The sequence below is a fragment of the Morone saxatilis genome, unplaced genomic scaffold, assembly GCF_004916995.1.
Source record: "Morone saxatilis isolate NCDOM2014 unplaced genomic scaffold, NCSU_SB_2.0 Contig22, whole genome shotgun sequence".
In the NCBI taxonomy this organism is placed as follows: domain Eukaryota; kingdom Metazoa; phylum Chordata; class Actinopteri; family Moronidae; genus Morone; species Morone saxatilis.
Genome location: NW_023339785.1, coordinates 21,485,598 through 21,504,338, shown reverse-complemented (window position 1 = coordinate 21,504,338; position 18,741 = coordinate 21,485,598). Strand labels below are relative to the sequence as shown.

Genomic DNA, 18,741 nt, shown 5'->3' with positions numbered 1-18,741 from the left:
CAACTTTGGTCTAGTTAACAGCTGTTTTTCCAGGATTTGACTAACATGCTAACTTTCATATTTAGCTTGGCAATGCAGGCTGAACATATCAATAAGCATGTATGTTGGAAATTGTGTATAGCACTAAAATTTTGAAGAACATGTGTTCACATTCTAACACAAATTAATATCTATTTAATATTAAAAATGGCACCCGGGTTTGCAGACAGCTGTAAACCTTGTTTAGTAGTTGATAATCTTAATAAATCACAACCACAATCATCTGTATAAAAGCTTACTTTATGAAGCACAGACTAAATATTCAGTAAATATGTCCTTTACATAGTATGAGCATCCTGTCAAAAAACAGTTCCGATATACAAACAAAAAGACAGATCCAATGCTGACATCAAAGTGCCGAAGTTGTCATTTTTTAAATAAAACATAACAATCAACAAATATTTTTCGTCACAATCCTATATTACAGCACAGGCCTACCCTAGAACATTGGGAAACAATGGTTAGCACAACAGCCAAAGTGACTATAAGGGGAAGTCTCCCTGTAAGAAAGCAGTTATTTATCCTAACAATACAGCTTTATAAAATGGTACTTCCTCTCTGAAAACTCAACTCCACTTCAGCATTTTGGTCTGTACAAGGATCCGGTTCCAGGATTCCAGCTGCGATTCCAGGTTTCCAGCCAAGTCCCAAAAGGATCTCAGACCCCATCAGTCGCTATTAATATGATATATATAGGAAGCAGCAGAAGCGCTGTGTCCAGAGCCAAAGACATGATAGTTCATACTGTTGATATCCACGGCTCTGGTTATGTCAACATGCTTCTGTGCCACACTGAGGCTGAGTGAGGGGGCACTAAGCTCACTGGTCTACAGTTGTGTCATAAGCAAATTACATAGAAAGAGGAAAGGTGTGTGTGTGTGTGTGTGTGTGTGTTTGTTTTTGGGTGGGTTGGGCTCAATTAAGGTGCTCACAAACAGCGGTACCACCACCCCTCCTACCACATCCCCACTTCCTCCATACATAAGACCTCCTTCCATAAGAAACAGGCTTAATCTGTTGTGTTCCTCCATTTGGAAACGTGTGCTGGATGACTGTTTTGCCTGTTCTTGGCTGTTAAAGACAGCCTTACTTAGAAAACCAAACCAGCCTCTTTCGTTGAAAACAAGTCTTTTCTCCTCCTCCTCGTTCACGCGGAGGATGTTTTGATGGCTACTCTGCTGGTGGAGTTGTTTTGCTGCTGTTCCCCTTTCCATCCCAGTATGCTGACAGGTTTCTTGACTTAAGCACGTTAAGCTGGAGCAGTCCTGCTGCTACACTCTCCAATCAGCCGGTCTCTGTCTAAGATTGACCGAGGCCTGCTTTCCCAAAAACATCTTCATCTGTTAGGAAGGATGGCAGTGGAAGGAACACACCGGTACTAGTAAATGCCTAATGCGAGGCCAAATAAGCTATAATAGGTCCATGTAACATGTTATAAATCAGAACGCAGACTGATTTTCTGCTTTAAGAGGTAAAGGTACATCTTTTGTCACGAGGTTGATGGCGTTCTTTGTGCTGAAGATGCTTTTGAGAGATCCAGGCCTGATTGTGATGGCAGTCTTATTCAGCAGAAGGCCATTGGATTGTTTCTAAACATGCTCAATAAATTCTTCATACAAAAACATGACCCTGCTATATTTACTTCTCCCTATTGCCTACATCTTCAACATCTTAACTGGAACCAGTTAAAAAAAGTGCATGCACACACGCACACACTCACATGCATGTGCACACACACACACATACACCAGCTGACCCACTCACACGGTATGCGCCTCCCTCCCACACTTTTCTGTTCTGCCCTTCATGTGGATCTTCAGAAACATCACACCCAACCATATATTGTTACATATCGGCTCCTTTAGCTCAGTGCACTCTTCTGTGATATAAGAGGAGTAGTTTGTGGGATAAAACAGAACATGGCACAGTGCTTTCATTCAGCCACATACTGTTATCCTCTCCATTTGAGAGTTGTAGGAACAAACAGAATAACTGAATACGTGTCAGTATTTGGGGTAGCGGCAGCTTACAAATCACAGAAACAGACTTGTGATCTCCGACAAAGCGACTGAGAAACACTCTCCAAATCCCTCAACAACTAGTGTCAAGGTGCCCTTAAGTAAGGCACTCAACCTCCAGTTCCTCTAGTGGAACAGCTTGGTAAACAGTTAAAACCACGGCCGTTTCCGATTGGCAGCTCCTTTAAACTTACAAATTCATGTAACTGTATGAAATGTCAAAAAGGAAATCGCTGAAAAAGAGCAAGCACGCTCAGTGTAAACCCGTTCCTGGGGCGAATAAAGGTTTGTAGAATTAAATAAATAAATAAATATGCTATACATGGCAGGGACTTGATCCTTCTGAGAAGTTTTTTGTAGCTCTTTGACAGATATGTTGCATCTTCACACACCACAGTCCACCCATACTTTAGGTCCGTACACACGCCTGTGAGTGGCTGGCTGGCTGTGTAAACATGAGCGACATAAAAAGGCCAGAATGCTACAGTAGTACCATCTCCGTCTTAATGACTGCCAGTCTGTCTCTCTTTCTTTGTTCTCTATCTGGCCTTAAAATAATACATTATAAATTACTCAAAGTTCTGCTCAGAACTTAAAACACATTTCAACCAAAGACAACTGCATTGCTCTGAGTGTTCATTTCAAAATAATACTGATGATGTTATAAATAGTGATCACAGTTCGGATCGTTTTAATGTGCAATAATAAAAGTTCGAAGAACTGAGGTTTGGCGGGGTCACTTGGTGGGTATCAAGCGCGGGCTCTTCATCTTCTTCATCTATTGCTCAAGGACTGGGAAGGATAGTGACAGTCAGGAGGAACGGAGAAGCCCAAAACACACAAAGAAAATGAATGCAAGAACATAGTAAGAAGTTGGAGGATTAAGCTAGTTTGGCTTGGAGGGATGTAGTTTTGTGGGCTGTGATCTCTGGTCCTCCTTCCTCCCCTCAGCTCCTCTGTCCCGGGGCAGTGCATCCAGCGGTTCTCCCATTCAGTCCGCCGTGGGCCTGACTGATGGATGGGGAGGACTGCGTCTTGCGGAGGTGACACTCGCGGCCAGCCAGGCCACCCTCCATGATCAGGCCACCCATCACGCTGGCCTCGATCTTCTCAAGGTCGTCCGTCTCTGCACGGATTTTGGCCTGAAGGAGGCTGATGTACGTCTCATACCGAGTCTTCTGCTCAGAGAGAGGGGAGGAGGAGAGAGGAAGTGAGAGCAGAAGATGAAACGAGTTTTAACCTGGGAACAGGCTTTAATAGCTTAAATATATATTTTTTTTTTTGTTTTATATTTTGCCTGACTGAGGCATTAATATGAGGACTGACACCTACATACATACATTTTTCAATTTATATGTTACAAAAGAAACTGATAAAGTTTGAATTATCAGTAGATTGTATATGTGCCTCCTGAACGTCTTCCTTGCTACTAACATATATTATAAATTAAATATTAAATGATCTACTAAACAACAGTGGCACTGCAGTGTTTTTTCTCTTATCTAAACAAAGCACAAAAACATAAAAACTGACCATAAAAAACAGACAAATTAACCGAAGCTATATAAATCCTGTACCTCGTACGTGAGGTAGTGCTCTTTGAGCCGGAACTCCTCCCACTCGCGGCTTTTGGGGTCGGCTGAGGGCGAGTTTTTCCGGTGCTCCTCCAGCTCCAGGCTCATCTGCTTCAGCTTGCTCTCATGACTCAGCAGCTGCTCCTCCTGCACCAATCACAGGCCGGATGAAAACCGGAAGACCCCCAAAACAGCCAATCAGATGCAAGCGGACACAAATAGAATATGTAAAAACGCCCAACCTTGCATAGAGATTTTTAATGTAGAAGGATGGTGCATGCTGCTGTGATAAACTGTATATTATGTACAATGAAAAATATCAATCATAACTAGACATTTATTGTAGCGCTGACAATAGTATATTATGAATTATATATAGAGCAAAACATAAGCCAGCAGAGTTTCATAGCTGTCATCATCTGTGTGTGCTGTCTGACTTAAGCTCCATTAGACTAAAGACCAGTTAATTGGGGATGGCTCGACCTGTCAGGGACATAAGCTGTGTCCCCAAAGAGAAAAAAGATGATTTTTGGGTCAGTGGTTATGGTTAGTGTTAGGGTAAGTCTCCAGGAAATTAATTTAAGTCTGTGTGTGTGTACCTGGTTGAGTCGGGTGGATGAGGACGGCAGGATGGGCCGACAGAACTTCTTCATGGAGCCGATGGCGGCGGGGAAGGCCGGAGCGGAGAACAGCGCTGCCACCAGGTTTATCCGGAAGATCCAAGACATCATCTCCTCCTCACTACTGGAAAGCCAGAGCGAGAGTAGAGTGAGGGGTTGATGAAGGGCCAGAGAGCAGGTGAGTGCCTCCAATGAAAACTGCTGTTAAATGTTTCTTTTGCTACACTGACACAGATTCTCCTACAAGATAAAAAGCCTGGTACATTCAACTGGCTACAGAAAATGATTCTAATTGTTCTAATTTATATTATCTCATCATCTACAACTAGTATCAACTATTATTCTGACATTGTGTGCCTAAACTCAAAATCATAATCTTTAAGTCTTAAATGACATATTTTAAATTCAATTTGATTATTTTATGTCGCAGTGCTGCAGATTGAGTTTAAATGTAGGCTTACATATCACCTGTGACTGCCAAACTCTGCAAACACACAAAAGGAGGCTGTATGACCTTCGAGAGGAGTTTGATTCATACGCTGGAACGTTTGATTTTTATCAAAATGACAAACCTACACGTCACAGAAACACAAGGAAGGATTCTTCCTGTCCACGCAAGATAAATTCCACTGTGTGGGAATTAAAATGACAGCGGATTCAGGTATCACAACATCCTTATCCAACCTTGTCGCTACAATCTGCATTAATAAGTACTTTATAAACTCTGTTAGGAAAGAAGCGCTACACAGGCTGGCAGCATACATCATCACCATGTTTGGACGATGCCATAAATTGAAAACATGGGAGAAAAAAAGTTATTTGTATTTACCTTATTTGCTGTACTTTTGAGTTTTCTGAAGCGTAAAGATCATCAGACTTACGAGGCTTGCAGCAGAAAGACTCTCCAGTCTGATGTTTTGAGCTTCAGTACGTTGGCTCTCTTGCTGTAGTCGGTGGCACGAGTGGCTAAAGCATGGTGGATCCGCACTGCGTTCTTCAGGTCCACCTCTGAAATGTCGGCGTCAGGCTTGTACTCATCCTGGGTAAGGCAAACAGGAGTTTAAGTCTCATTTTTTAGAGACCATAAATGTTAATATTTCAGTCCATTAAAACACTTTGTCTTTTATAGTAGATAAAAATGACTACATCGACTTACTTAACATCCTCATTAAATGAAACAGTAAATCTATAAATTATATCCATACTAACATAATCAAGTTAAAACCCAGTTAAAATATTACACAGAAAAAGATGCTAATTAAAACATTTCACAATCTTACATGTGGTTAGTACAGCCTTCCTACCAGCAGGGGGAGACAAACACACAGTAGAGCAGCCATGCCTCATTTCCTCTTTTAATGCTCTGTATCTTACTCCCTCTCTCTCTCTCACACTCACACACACACACACACAAGCACACACACAGAGCAGAGCAGCTAGCAGCATCCACCACCGCACTGACAGCGGTGGTGGATGTGTGTTTCTATGGTAACGGAGCAGAGGATGAGATGCAGTACCTTCTGGAGATACAAGATCATCCCCTTCAGAACCGCATAGAACTTCTTCCAACCACGGCGACCCCTCGGGGCTGGGAGAGAGCAAAACGACGACAAAAATAACAAACTTTTTATGTCACATTTACAAAAATTGAGAGTAACTTATTAAGAATTTGGTAACTTCAGTCAAGCCTGTGTGTGTGTGTGTGTATACAATCACTCACTGCGTTTGCCGTCCATGTCGGCGTGGCTCTTGCGGGTCAGCACTCCATGTTTGTAGGTGATGGCATTTAAGAGAATGGGAATGGCGATGAAAGGGTTACTGCTGTCCGTTACCCTGGCAACACGCTTACTCCCGCCCTCACACTGCTCCTCCACCAGCTCTGATAGACTCTTCCTCAGCTCCTCCTCCTCACTGCACACACAAATACCCATTCAGACAAACCTGAGTAGCACATATTCAAGTGTACTTACTCCTTAAAAACTTGCATACTCCAAATACTTTTCCTTTTGATGAACACAAAATGCATACTCACACTGCCCACTCAAGCTTCTCATTCTTGATTGAGTTATACAAGACCTGTGTGGGTGAGGCAATAAAAGAGAGAAATTCTAAACATTTGTTGTCTTCTTGGATTTCTTTTACTTCACTACAGAGTGGGAATGTGAAGATATACTTCAATTCTGAGGTTAGGAAAGAGACAAAGATTGAGCTGTCCTCTCTCAGGAGGGCGTCTGTACCTTCAGTAACTCTTTAGGAAAGTCTTTCCCATTGTTGAGGCCATCTAGATTACTGATAAACTGTTGGCAAGACATCTTCTTCCCAATGTTCTGAAGAGAGGAGAAACAGACAAATAGAAACAAAACAGTTCAAGTTTAAGATCATATTTCACCTTGATTTTTTTTTTGTGTGAAGCCGAATTAGCCAATCTTATACTGAGCTCAGTACCCAGATAACAAATATTATAATTAATCAAATACAATAAATATAATGTTATATAACGAGTAGTTAATAATTACAACCCACTATTAAATGCTCAAATCTGAATGCAGTTTTGCAAGCGTCCACTGGGTGGCAGTGTGACACTGCTGGTTCTACTGGTGGTGGTGCGTGAGGCTCCACTTCTATTAAAGCTTATCCAGTATCAGCTTACCAAACCTTTCCTAGTCTTTAACAAAAAAATTTCCCCTTTTCTAGGGAAAAACACCAAAAACAAAGCTCCAGATGGGAAGTATATACTATTGTTATTTCATTATTGTTAATAGGTTACGTGGTTCACAGCCACAATCCAACTGGATGAATGATATATATATTTTATATTTTCATGCAAAGGTAGCAGGACAGTGCCCTTTTACTAAGTTAAAATCCTATATTATAAAATGTATTCAAAACTGAATCTGCTGTTCACATTGTTTAAATGTATTAAATGTATATAGATGTTTTGATTTTAAACGTTGCAGAGGGGAAAAAGGACAGATCAATTCTCACAGCTAATACGAAAACTGCATTTTATTTGAATTAGAATAAATAATTTTAGTTTAGTTTATTTCGGTCATTTCAACTTATACAACCCAACCCAAGTAAATAAATAAATCAAAACAAAGCAAAGCAACTTATACTAACAGAAAAGATGTAGGCTGAAGCTTTAGCTTATTGCACCCACTCTTTTTACACATTAGGCTACATGTATTTTTATACAACATACTCAAAAATCCCCCAAATCAGCTACTGGCCATTTCTCGTTGGTAAAAATATTAAAGCAGCCAGATATTTTTGTGCTACTGAACAACAATTATTTAAAAAAAACATATCATTGTGTGTGCATTATGATATCAGTATTAAAACTCTGACTTCTATTGTTAGCCGACAAGACTACTACTATAATCATACTTACCACCTGCGGGGGCAGAGAGAGACCAGGGGGCCAGATTTGGTTAGCAGGGGAAGGATATGAAAGGGAGGGAAAGGAAATTGAAAAGAGAGAAAGGACATTAGTTAGAGGAGGGATATTCACTAAATGTACTATTAGCAGGGACAGAGTCGAGTGGAGCAGGAGGGTCAAGGAAAAGCAAAGCACAGGGCCTATGATACTGATCGTGTTATGCTGCCCCGACCACAGTGCTCCAGTTTAAAACTGAACAGATGAGACTATCCGAGGAGAGGAGAGACAGAAACAGGTCAGAAAGTAGGCCATGGAAGGGGAGAGAAAGACGAAGAGAGAGGAAAGGCTAGAAAGAAAGGAATAGATGTGAACTGAGACGTGCCATTCCTGACAAACGATTGTGTTCATAGTTTTTGTTTTGCAGGAGGATTAAGGGAATTGGGAAACCTGCAGATGGTACATACATGTCCGTGTAGATCGGTGTTAAGCAGCATAAGGGCGCAGGTTAATGTGTGGGCTCCATCTGCAACAAGACAATACACAAGGACGAAGTCAGCTAAATGTCAAACACAAATTAATGTATACAATGCCACACATTTCTTTATTGTACATGCAGACACACATCATGAATAGCCAACAGACAGTTAGTGCTGTATCTGATCTGAATTGATTCTGTATTTACATCTATCACGGTTACATTTAAAGGTTGGTGCAAGTAGCAGCAACTGTAGCGCTGCAGTGTAAATACGCTTCCCACTCTTTTTAAGGACCTGTCCAAAATAGTTTTTCTTGACAATACAGGACAGCACTAGCTCACAAACAGTTATATAATTTACTGGGAGACCTAGAACTGACATATATAACCCCAGTTTTACTCCTCATTTAACACTCCGCTTTAGCTTTCGTGGTACGCTCGGCTGTTCTCACCACAGCCAATTTTTTTTGTGCTGCAGTCTCAGTGGAGTGGAGCGGTCTCTGGTGAATCTACTACAGTTTACTACAGTTTTCCACTAACCGTAACAAGCCAATTAAAATAGGAAGAAGAAAGTGAAAGTGTTGTGTACAATTAATATCGGTGTGCATGTATTTATCACCCACAATTTAAGCATTAATAGGCTGTGTGCATGTAAATATGACTACAGTATTTCCGCTGGGCTTCTCTCCGCTAGCAGCTCCAGAAAAATGGACCAAAGGCTGAAGAGACTGCTGCAGGTCAGTCTGGTAAACCCACTTTGAAGAGTCATACCAGGACAACATAGATAATTTCCAGGATATTTGGTCATATTAATCAATTTCCAGGTGTTTCCATCACTGGAAAACTATTTTAAATTTCCAGGATGTGTGGGAACCCTACATAGGTGTTTGGTCAACATGGGAAAGTGCAATAATAATGTAAAATCAATTCATATTTATGGTGTAATATTCTGTACAGCTGTTATGACATTTTGTTTTCTCTTGATAATATTGTTTCTCATTACCATCGGTGTCATCATCATCATTACCACCACCCTCACGACTCTGACCTTCAGAGGTGGGTGTCTGTGGGTTGCAGTGGCAGAAGCGTCTGGAGAAATGAACAAGGACCCTCTCTCTCTCCTGGGTCTCTCCCATCAGTGGAAAGGCCTTTAAGAAGTTCCTATCACACACAAATCAAACCACGAGGTCAACAGGAGGTCAAACGTTTCCCAGTAACGCATCTCGGGAAAATATATGATTTAAATCACTTCTGGCAGTAAACAGAATATGTGGAAGAATAGAGCTGACAGCTTTGTTGGAAATATTATGAAACATTTTATTCTTTAAACTATAACAGCCTTGTGGTCATGTACTCTGTATTTTATTCTCACAAAAGAGGGATTGTGTCATCTTTTTGTCTCTGTGAACTAGCTGCACTTTTGAACTGCAGATAAATGGATCTGATTTTGTAACGGTTTGCCAGAGTCAACAGGTTTCTTACAGGTTGAAGTCTCACTTTCACATTGAGGAGAAACATTGATGTAGATTAATTAGATTAATTATTAAGTAGTCTATTGTAAGAAAAATAATCTACAACTATTTTGATAATCAAATAATTGTTTCAGTTTGTTTTTTTAAGCTAAAGCACTAAATACTGCTGGTTCTAGCTGCTTAAATGGGAGAATTTGCTATTTTTGTTATATATCATTCTACATTTTTTCATTAGGTTGGAAGAAATATGACATTTGAAGATGTCACCATGGACCCTGAGAAATTGTGATCATTGAATACACTTAATGATTAACCTATGATTAAAAATAATCATAAGCTACAACCCTACATTAATACTCCCACTCCATTTTAAAGTTTCAGAAAAGAATAAAGATTAAAAGAATTTCTATGCTGTCAGATTACTGCAGTTTCCTTAAACCAGACTTTTAGTGTGTTACATGTTACTTTCAAACTGTGGTAAGATAATCTGGCCCACGCTGAGGCCTCTTAGCTGAACAGCCTGAGCTGAAGGCAGCAGTTTGAGACAGCACCATGTCAGGTACACGGCAGTGATGTACTCCGCAGCTGTCAGCTACACTGGCTAACTGTACTCAACACGACAGCTTGATTAGCACAAAGCTAATGCCTTGTGAAGAGGGAAAGTGAAGAATACACACAAGCATGCGCGTGTATCGATGTCTACATCACACACTCATCACTTCCAAGTGCTGACTGTGCATTACCTCAGGGCTCGATCAAGCGACAGGCCGGAGAAATCAAAGAAACTCAGGTACTCTGATGCCACCAACTGGCTGAACTCGTTACTGCAGGGAGACAGAAAGAGAGCATCAGCACATCAACGTGGCACTGAAGACGTATGAAAGTGTTATATAAATGTTTTTTTAGCACCACTGGATAAGAGAAAGCTCTTCCAGTTAAGAATAAATTAAGCTTGTGCAGATGTGTTTGATTATAAATCAATCATGTGCGTCTACGTGTCCATTATATCTGTCTCATCTATACCTGTGTGCATTTCAAATACTGACCATATGTAACTATGTCAACATGTTTTCCTCTGTTTCTGGTGATTTGTCAGTCCATCAGTCATCTTGTGTGTGCGTATGTGCTACTGTGTGTGTGTGCGCGCGCTCACTTCTTGCCCAGGTGTCTGGCCACATCGCAGCGTTTGAAGCCCTCGAGGTGATAGAGGCGCTTGGCCAGCCTCTTGGCGGCCTCACAGTCGGCTCGGCAGCCATTGGCTAGAGTGTCTGTGCTGCCGCGCTCCAAACGCTCCAGACTGCCCAAATCGCACTCCTCTGAGTCAGACAGAACGTCTGTGAGGTTGGCATCACTGTAGGAGAGGAGAACATACGCACACACACAAACACACACAGGCAGGTGCATAGGTTAATGAATGAAACACATGTCCGTTGTTACAAGCCCACTCACTTAAAATGAGACAGAGGAAACTGAACTGCTGAGCATAAAACCCAATTACATAAACATATGTTCACACACACAAACGAAAGTCAAATGAGGTTTAAATGACTTGTTATGACACTGACCCAGTTTCACTGTCACTTAATGTCCCACGTTAATGCAGTAAATCTAAAGGCTGATTATAATGCTGAAGCAGCTTTCACCTGCCTCAATCTCCTCCAAAAAGCTCCACTAATCTCACACTGTTAACCTCTAACATCATTTGAATTTAAGTGCTGTAATATAAAAACTAATACCTCGTTTCTACTTTTCCGTTCCTGCGTATCAGGCAAATATAGCCTGGAAGTTAGAAAAGTGAGCATTTCATTTTAGAGGTCCATATAGTGAACAATGTAATGCTCTCTCTGGCCTCAACAGCTCCCATCAAGTTGCCCTTGAGCAGAACACCCAATCTCAAACTGAACGAGTAAATTGTCCATTTCATGCTTATCACTAGGCTGTCTATCCCAGCTGTGAATGGGTGTATCTGTGTGACTATAAAACAGGGCGTTTCTGCTGAAAGACTGAATGTACTCAATCACCCCGGCAGGAGTAGTTAAGAAAAAATTAAATTATTTTGCCAAACAGTTGAAGACACAAGCGAGGACACGCAGCTTTTACTGCCAAGTAATGACTTGCAAAGCCTGCACGAATGACAGATGATCTTGAACTGTACATGCCCAGTTTGTTTTAATTCCTCACTTTGACATTGTAATAAAATATTGTTTCAAACTGAAATGCATTGAAACTCAAAAATATGTTTTTCTTCTTCTTCCTACGGTTTGATGTTTGAGCTTCACTGTGCAGAACGATTTACGTGCACGACCAGTGTGCAACTTATGCAAGTGTGATGGAGAGACCTGCAGCCACCAGTGCACAGACACTGAGACTGAGACTGGACTTTACGGTGAAGCAGGAGACATCTTGTGTCCAGCAGGAACAACATTTACGTATTAATAGATTCTGGGATCTTTAATGAGGAAGAAGGAGTAGATGCCTTTTTAAAGGTCCAGTGCGTAACATTGAGGATCTATTGTCAGAAATGGTACAACATAGGTATCTTTTCATTAGTGTTTAATCACCTGAAAATAAGAACTGTTGTGTTTTTGTTACTTTAAAATTAGCCACTTATATCTACCGAGGAGTCCGCCATATGTTAAACCCCAATGTTTCTATCTCAATGATTATGAAACCAGCTTCCTCACCGGCTCTTCCACAAGCTGCCATCCATTTTTACTTGCAGACACATTTTAACACAAGAACTAAAATAATTCAAAGCTGCAATGTTATTGAGTTGATTATTTTGAAAATGATATTCGTAGAACTAATAACAGCTTACTCAACTAAAAAGAAAAGAAAACCTAAAGACTTAACATGAAAATGAGGCCATCACTTCATACAGTGACTTGGTGAGGGACAGAGTTTAATGAACTGTCTAATCAGGCCAAGGCCTCACATTCCATATAACTATTTAAGTGTCATCAAGAGGACAGAGAGAATCGATGCAGAGTATTAATTAGTGCCCTACTTATTTATTTATGACTAACGGAGGTAGTTTTAGTAAGATACTGAGTTGTGTCTACTGTATGGCTACACACCCGAGTCCATCAGTGGGAAGTTAATTAGCCTTTTTATTGTACTTTAAACAATCAGTGTTCGATTTTAATTACTAGTTAAAAAAAAACATTTTGTTACTTTTGCTACTTCACTTCTTCACATTCAAGCAAAACAGTGTAACATTTCATATCATCCATGCTAAAAGGAACATGTATTTACCAGCAGATCAGCACAAAAACCAGCCAACTATCTCAGTTTTAATTCTTAGGAAGGAGATTGCACACGTTCACCTCGATCAGTCTAAATGGCATTTCCTCATTTCCTGTCTGTGCATCTCCGTCAGCATTCTCGCCAGATGATTCAGATGTTTTTTGCATAATCTGATCAGCCCAATTGCATTACCCTCACAAATTCAATACATTACGCACTGTTGTCGAAAGGGATTTACTGGTTACCAAGGATACAGCGGAAGCCAAGTGTCCTGAGCTCGAAGAAGAAGAAGTAAAGGGATTGTGGACAACCTCAAGGCCGTCTATCAGAAATTTGCATCAGGCATCAGAAAAAACAAACAAAAAACATGCTGATATAAAAGACTGACAAATAAACAAAAACCAGTTTCCAGAACCAGGAGTCAGCCTGCCTTCACATGCTAAATAGCTGACTACACACTACACTCCTACAGCTGAAATCTACAAAGGGCCCTGACTTCCCCGCTCCAGGCAAGGTTGCACTGCCCCGTCATGGCTGATTCATTAGGCTCTTAGAACTGCTCTTCATCTGGCCCCTGACCTTGGACCAATTTGCCTTGGGAGACCCTACAAGGAGCTGTTGCCCCCAACAACACAGTTCCCAGGGTCACAGGGATACATAAACCCTCCACCATGATGAAGTGGTCATGCAAACTCCCCTACCTTATCGCAGCGGAGCATCACTCCCAAGAATGACAATAAGGCTGAAGACACAGTCGGTGAAAGCAGTTTCATTTGCAGGGTGCCTGAGCTCTATCCTTGGGGACAGGGTGGGAAGTTTGTACATCCGGAAGGCGTAAAATAACCCGTCTTTTTTTGTAGAGAAGGAGGCAGTTGAGGTGGTTTATGGATCTGATTAAAATGCTTCCTGCGTGGTTCCCTCTGGAGGTATTTTCAACATGTCCAACAGGGAGGAGACCTCTGAGCAGACCCAGATCCTGCTGATCCTAACCTCTAGGAAAGTCACAGGAACCCCCATTGGGAGCCAGAGAAGTGGTTGAAAATGTCAAATTTTTGTTTTCAATTCAGTTTAGTTTCAGTTTAGCTTCCAGAGTGAGTTTGCTGGTTTAAGTTGACTTTTTATTATAATATGAGGGTGGATTTGTCAGGGCTTTAAGAAGGTCAGAATAGGTATTACAGTACAAACATATTGACTCACAGTCATGTAAACATATGCACCAATGCCTCCTCATGCTTGTTGTGTTGACAAATTTGACCAAATCAGCAAAGACTAAAACTAAAGACATTTCCTGTATATTTTTATTTGATTTTAGTTATATAGTTTCAGTTAGTTCTAACATTTGTTTTAAAGTAAAACTTTTATTTTAATTTTAGTTAAATCAGCAACAAGGATTTGGGACAAAAGCAGTAGTGCTTCCACTGCTTTGTTTCATTGATTACGAGGCAAATTCGACTACATCCAACCCAGGCATTACGAATAACTATATAGAAATAGCCAATCTTCTCGCTGATGGTCTTGGGTGCTGTATGTAGGTCACATAGACGCAGTAGCAGAGACTGTTTCATAACCAGTTAAAAACTGCTTGTATTAAATAAATGTTTTTTTCACATCTAGTTTTAGTTTTTAGTTTAGTTTTAGTTAACGACAATAACCTTGGCCTGCACACACTTAATGATAAACAAACACAAACATATGGATTCACACAAAATAAAATGAGTCTGGGGAAAAAACATTTGAAACAATATCCAGCCTGGCGTTTGCAGTGAAATTGCTTTCACTTGTCTGACTATATTAATTCACTAGACTCAGAGAGACCTCATGAATCATTCAAAGCTCATATCAGTCAGAGGTCTGAAATGATGCCGGGTTCCTCAAGTCACTGACAATAAAGGAACCAGCACACACACACAAACACAAATTAATAGTGAGAGAGACACAATATGGAGTGTCAGATATCTAGAGCAGGCCTTTTGAGCCAAGATACTTGGCGTAACTCAGGGCCAAGTGGCACACAGAAACCTATTTGTTTATCTAAAGGCACAATTCTGTATCCCCAGGCCACACATATTCACTCACTGTAACCGCCACTCAGTCTGTGTGTGTGTGTGTGTCAGAGATAGAGCATGATAGTGCATGCCACTGACTCACATCTTAATCTCTTTGGCTCTGCACCACCCCGTACCCACACCTAGAAGGGTGTGTCAGCATTACAAGGTGTGTGTGTGGGTGTGAGGAGGGGGGAAAGGGGAGGGTCTTAGTGGCATCTTCCGTCAGAGTAATCAACTATTATGGGATTAACCGGATTATGAAATCCTGTTATTTCACTGACTTTTTTTTCATTTTCATATATACTGTGATCGACTAAAGTAGACATCCTTTAGAACACATACAGGAGCTCTTTGTGTGTGTTTGAGCATGTGTGTCAGACAGGTCATCTGCTACGACCTGTAGATAAAATCTCTGCAAAAAAACACACTGTCGCAATAGTGGATAAGCAACAAAGACAACTCCAGCCACAAAAAGTGAGACAAGGTTTTTTGTTATTATGGCTGCACAACTATTCAAAATATTATTGAAATCAAAACATGGTGCAATATCCAAAATCACAGAAGAACATTTTTTGATAAAAGGTAAAGTGTGTGACAAACAGCATTATAATGAAGAACTGTAGGGCTGCAGAGATGTCCGGGCCTACAAATCTTGTCTACAAAACATACAGCAAATATCCCATCACCATGTTTTTAATAGTTGTATTGAGTAAAAATGAAAATTGTGATTCAATAATGATCATTCCTACTAATCATGAATCATATCACGATGGCAACAGCTGTCAAAATAACAATAACAATATGATTGTTTTCACCATATTGTGCCGCCCTAAATATTATTCCCACTGTTGTGTCATCCACTCAGGCCATGATGGATAAAGATTTGGCTCATATGGGTTATATATATTATGAAAACAACAAACAAAAAAGACATCCTTCAAGTCTGATATAGAAATCCTTATTTTATAGCTTCCATTAGAGCTTAAACAATAATCCATTAATATATATATATATGCTGTTATATATATATTTACTGGACAAAATCAGCAATATTTTTTAGAACTTATTAATAATTTGAGTCATTTATTAAGCAAAAATGATGATAAAGCTACTACATTGATTACCAGGTACATTGAGTCCCTGTATGAATAAACTACGAGATGAATAAAAAGTCGCTTTTATCCTAATTTCGGTATCATTCATTTATACTTATGGAAATATTACATAAGTACTGTAGTGATTTCTCCTCACAGTTAAGTTTGAGTACAGCTCACTATTTCCATTTTGCCACGCAGCATAATGTTAATGTTCCCACCCATTTGGACGTAAAAGCTTATAAGTGTTCCTGGTTATGTAGAAATATTATAAACTTACAGGAGTTGCAGCAGAAAGTCGAAGTGAACATCATATTCCTCTTTCCACATCGTCTCTCGGATATTGGAAATCAGCGGTTAAAGGCGCACGACGGTCCGACCGCCTCATCCTCCAGCAGTCGGTAAAATCTCCATCGGCTCCGGTTTGTTATTTCACTTCAAGCCAAATCAGATCCCTTCAAGGCGGAAGTGGGTCTCACACATAACCACAGCCTATTCGGAGGTGATGAGTTTGGCTGCAGCGTTATTTCACCATAGTGTCAACAGGCAAGGAGAGTGTTTGGAGTTTTTTTTTCCTTGAAGTTTGTTGGCTGTCTGAACGCCGCACAGAGGAGAGGATGTTGGGGGCGGAGCAAACGACATGGACAGACTTTTTCCTGATGAATTAGACCGTTCCTAGTGGTGGCTTTACAATGGCTCTGTGTCTCCCCCCACCTCACCCCAAGCCAACACAACTTCCTCTGCATTTAAGTGAAGGGCTCCGGGCCAGCAGATCAGTTCAGTATCAGCGGGGCGTCCTGTATTAGGACTCTTGAAGTACACTAAGCTGCTTTCCAGCATGTAGTCATTTTATGGGGTTATTTCTGGACATTCCTCTGGTGTATTGCTTCAGTATGGCCCAGCAACCACAGATGCAAGACAGAGCAAAACCACCTAACCTTAATATAACCTACAGAAAAAGTCCTGAGCTCTATTTTGAGAGAGCTTACCACTCATATAGCAAAAAAAAAATCTATTTTTAACGTAAACTCAGGATGTCAAATAATGTGTTGAGTTAAAATGTTATAGGGCGGGATATAAATAGTTGCTCTATAAAGGTCACAGAATGGAGGTAAGTACCTACTTGTCTAGGTGTCAATGTACGACCTAATAATGTACAGTAATAAAAGGGTTTATTTTATTGTTCTGGCAGATATTGTGATATGATTCACAATTAGTGGGAATGATCATCACAAATGTTTGTTGAGGTACCAAAGAAACATGTTTTCCTACTTAGAGAGAGAATTTGGTAAGCCCTTATTAAAACTGGCAGCCTTCTGTGGTTTGAATATTGCACTCGGCCATATTGTGATTTTGATAATATTTTGCTTAATTGTGCAGCCCTAAGTAATTTAAGGGCACACAGACATCAATTATCACACACACTATGTGATGGATTATACACAGAGACACACTGACACATCCCTGCATGCTAACCTCATCATCTAAATCCCTCCTTCCTCTTTCTAATCTGGTGGAAAGAAGAACAATTGCAAACAAGTAGAGAACAGAGAGGCAGCTGTAGGGTCAAAAGTGCAAAATTTGGGGGATGAGACGGAAGATTTGATTAGTATTTGGACAGGCGAGCAACCTACGAGATTCATTGCAACCTGGTTCTGCACATTATTAGGTGCAGACAACAATGACTATATTTCCTTGACGACAACAAAAACAGAAATTCAGTCAGCGCTTGGACCAAAATACTTTTTGGACCAATCAGACGCTGCTGAATACTGATCACACATCCATTTTTTCGAGCAGTTTACGACCCTGACTCATGGATAACCTTTGTCATTGACTCACCGTGGATTTTTCTAAGACAGCAAAATTTACAAACTAATTGATGTGATGTTCTCACGGCAGCCAACACATGGGAAAAGTCATTCAGTTCAGTCAGAGTGGAGGATATATGAGATAAGTGCTCCTCACTAGCATATGCAGCATATTAAAATTAATCCTTATTTTGTGCTCCTCAGTCAGTCGTGTCTTAATGCCAAAGTTAGAGTCAAAAGGCAGTTGAGGAGGTCATCCAGTTGTGCTCCAGTTAGCCGTGTCCTGGAAACTAATGAACTCAATAAAGAAAAAAAGTGACACCACAATATAATTCATAACAGCAACAATCCTGTTCCCATCCATCTGTAATGGAAAAGTATGGTGTCATTGAAACTTTGACTTTGTACATGACTAATTATGCTCTAAACTTACATATAAAATATTAACAACATGCAGGTGGAGTCAAAACATCTTGATCGCCCCCTGGTGGCTGGCTGCCAGATGGGACATACAGCCTGCTGCCTCCATCAAATAAACAAATCAAACAAATAATTTTAGGCAGTTCTTATCACTTATGTTCATATGTAAGTTTGGTTTTAATTAGGTATTTGAAGCTATAAAAAGGGGATTTCATGTCATGACATGATTGAGTCGACCGGGTGTACGGGCAAGACTTTGATACAGCGGCTCCAATCCTGATCACGCAAACTCTTTTTGCTTCGTTTTGGTTCAGTGGCAAGAAGTGTAAGTATCTTTTCATCAAATGTTCAATTCAATTCAGTTCAAAGAGCTTTTTTTGGCATGAAATTGTTGTTGCCAAAGCAATTAAATCCATCTGTTTTATATGTTGATGATTGAATTCCTTTCAAGACACAATCGCTTATAAAATCACACCAATCACTCCTTAAAACTTGATCAGTAGTATAACCTACTTGTGTATTACAACTAGACCCACTAATTTGAA

The 18,741-nt window shown here is 40.4% G+C and overlaps 1 protein-coding gene across 3 annotated transcripts in view; it reads right to left on the bottom strand.

The window, feature by feature from the left end:
• Positions 1-263: 263 nt before the first annotated feature.
• Positions 264-18,741, bottom strand: part of psd2 (pleckstrin and Sec7 domain containing 2) — a 37,165-nt gene continuing 18,687 nt past the window's right edge. For 2 of the 3 annotated variants that reach the window (XM_035669238.1, XM_035669239.1), the window contains exons 4-15: positions 10,731-10,928; positions 10,321-10,401; positions 9,109-9,266; positions 8,095-8,153; positions 6,489-6,578; positions 6,284-6,327; positions 5,972-6,162; positions 5,769-5,839; positions 5,133-5,290; positions 4,231-4,375; positions 3,635-3,778; positions 264-3,235 (exon numbers count right to left, since the gene is read on the bottom strand). In XM_035669238.1, coding sequence (XP_035525131.1) covers positions 3,005-3,235; positions 3,635-3,778; positions 4,231-4,375; positions 5,133-5,290; positions 5,769-5,839; positions 5,972-6,162; positions 6,284-6,327; positions 6,489-6,578; positions 8,095-8,153; positions 9,109-9,266; positions 10,321-10,401; positions 10,731-10,928 — 1,570 coding nt within the window. In that variant the 3' untranslated portion in view covers positions 264-3,004. The remainder of the gene's footprint in view (positions 3,236-3,634; positions 3,779-4,230; positions 4,376-5,132; positions 5,291-5,768; positions 5,840-5,971; positions 6,163-6,283; positions 6,328-6,488; positions 6,579-8,094; positions 8,154-9,108; positions 9,267-10,320; positions 10,402-10,730; positions 10,929-18,741) is intronic. The other variant, XM_035669240.1, reaches the window with a different exon arrangement.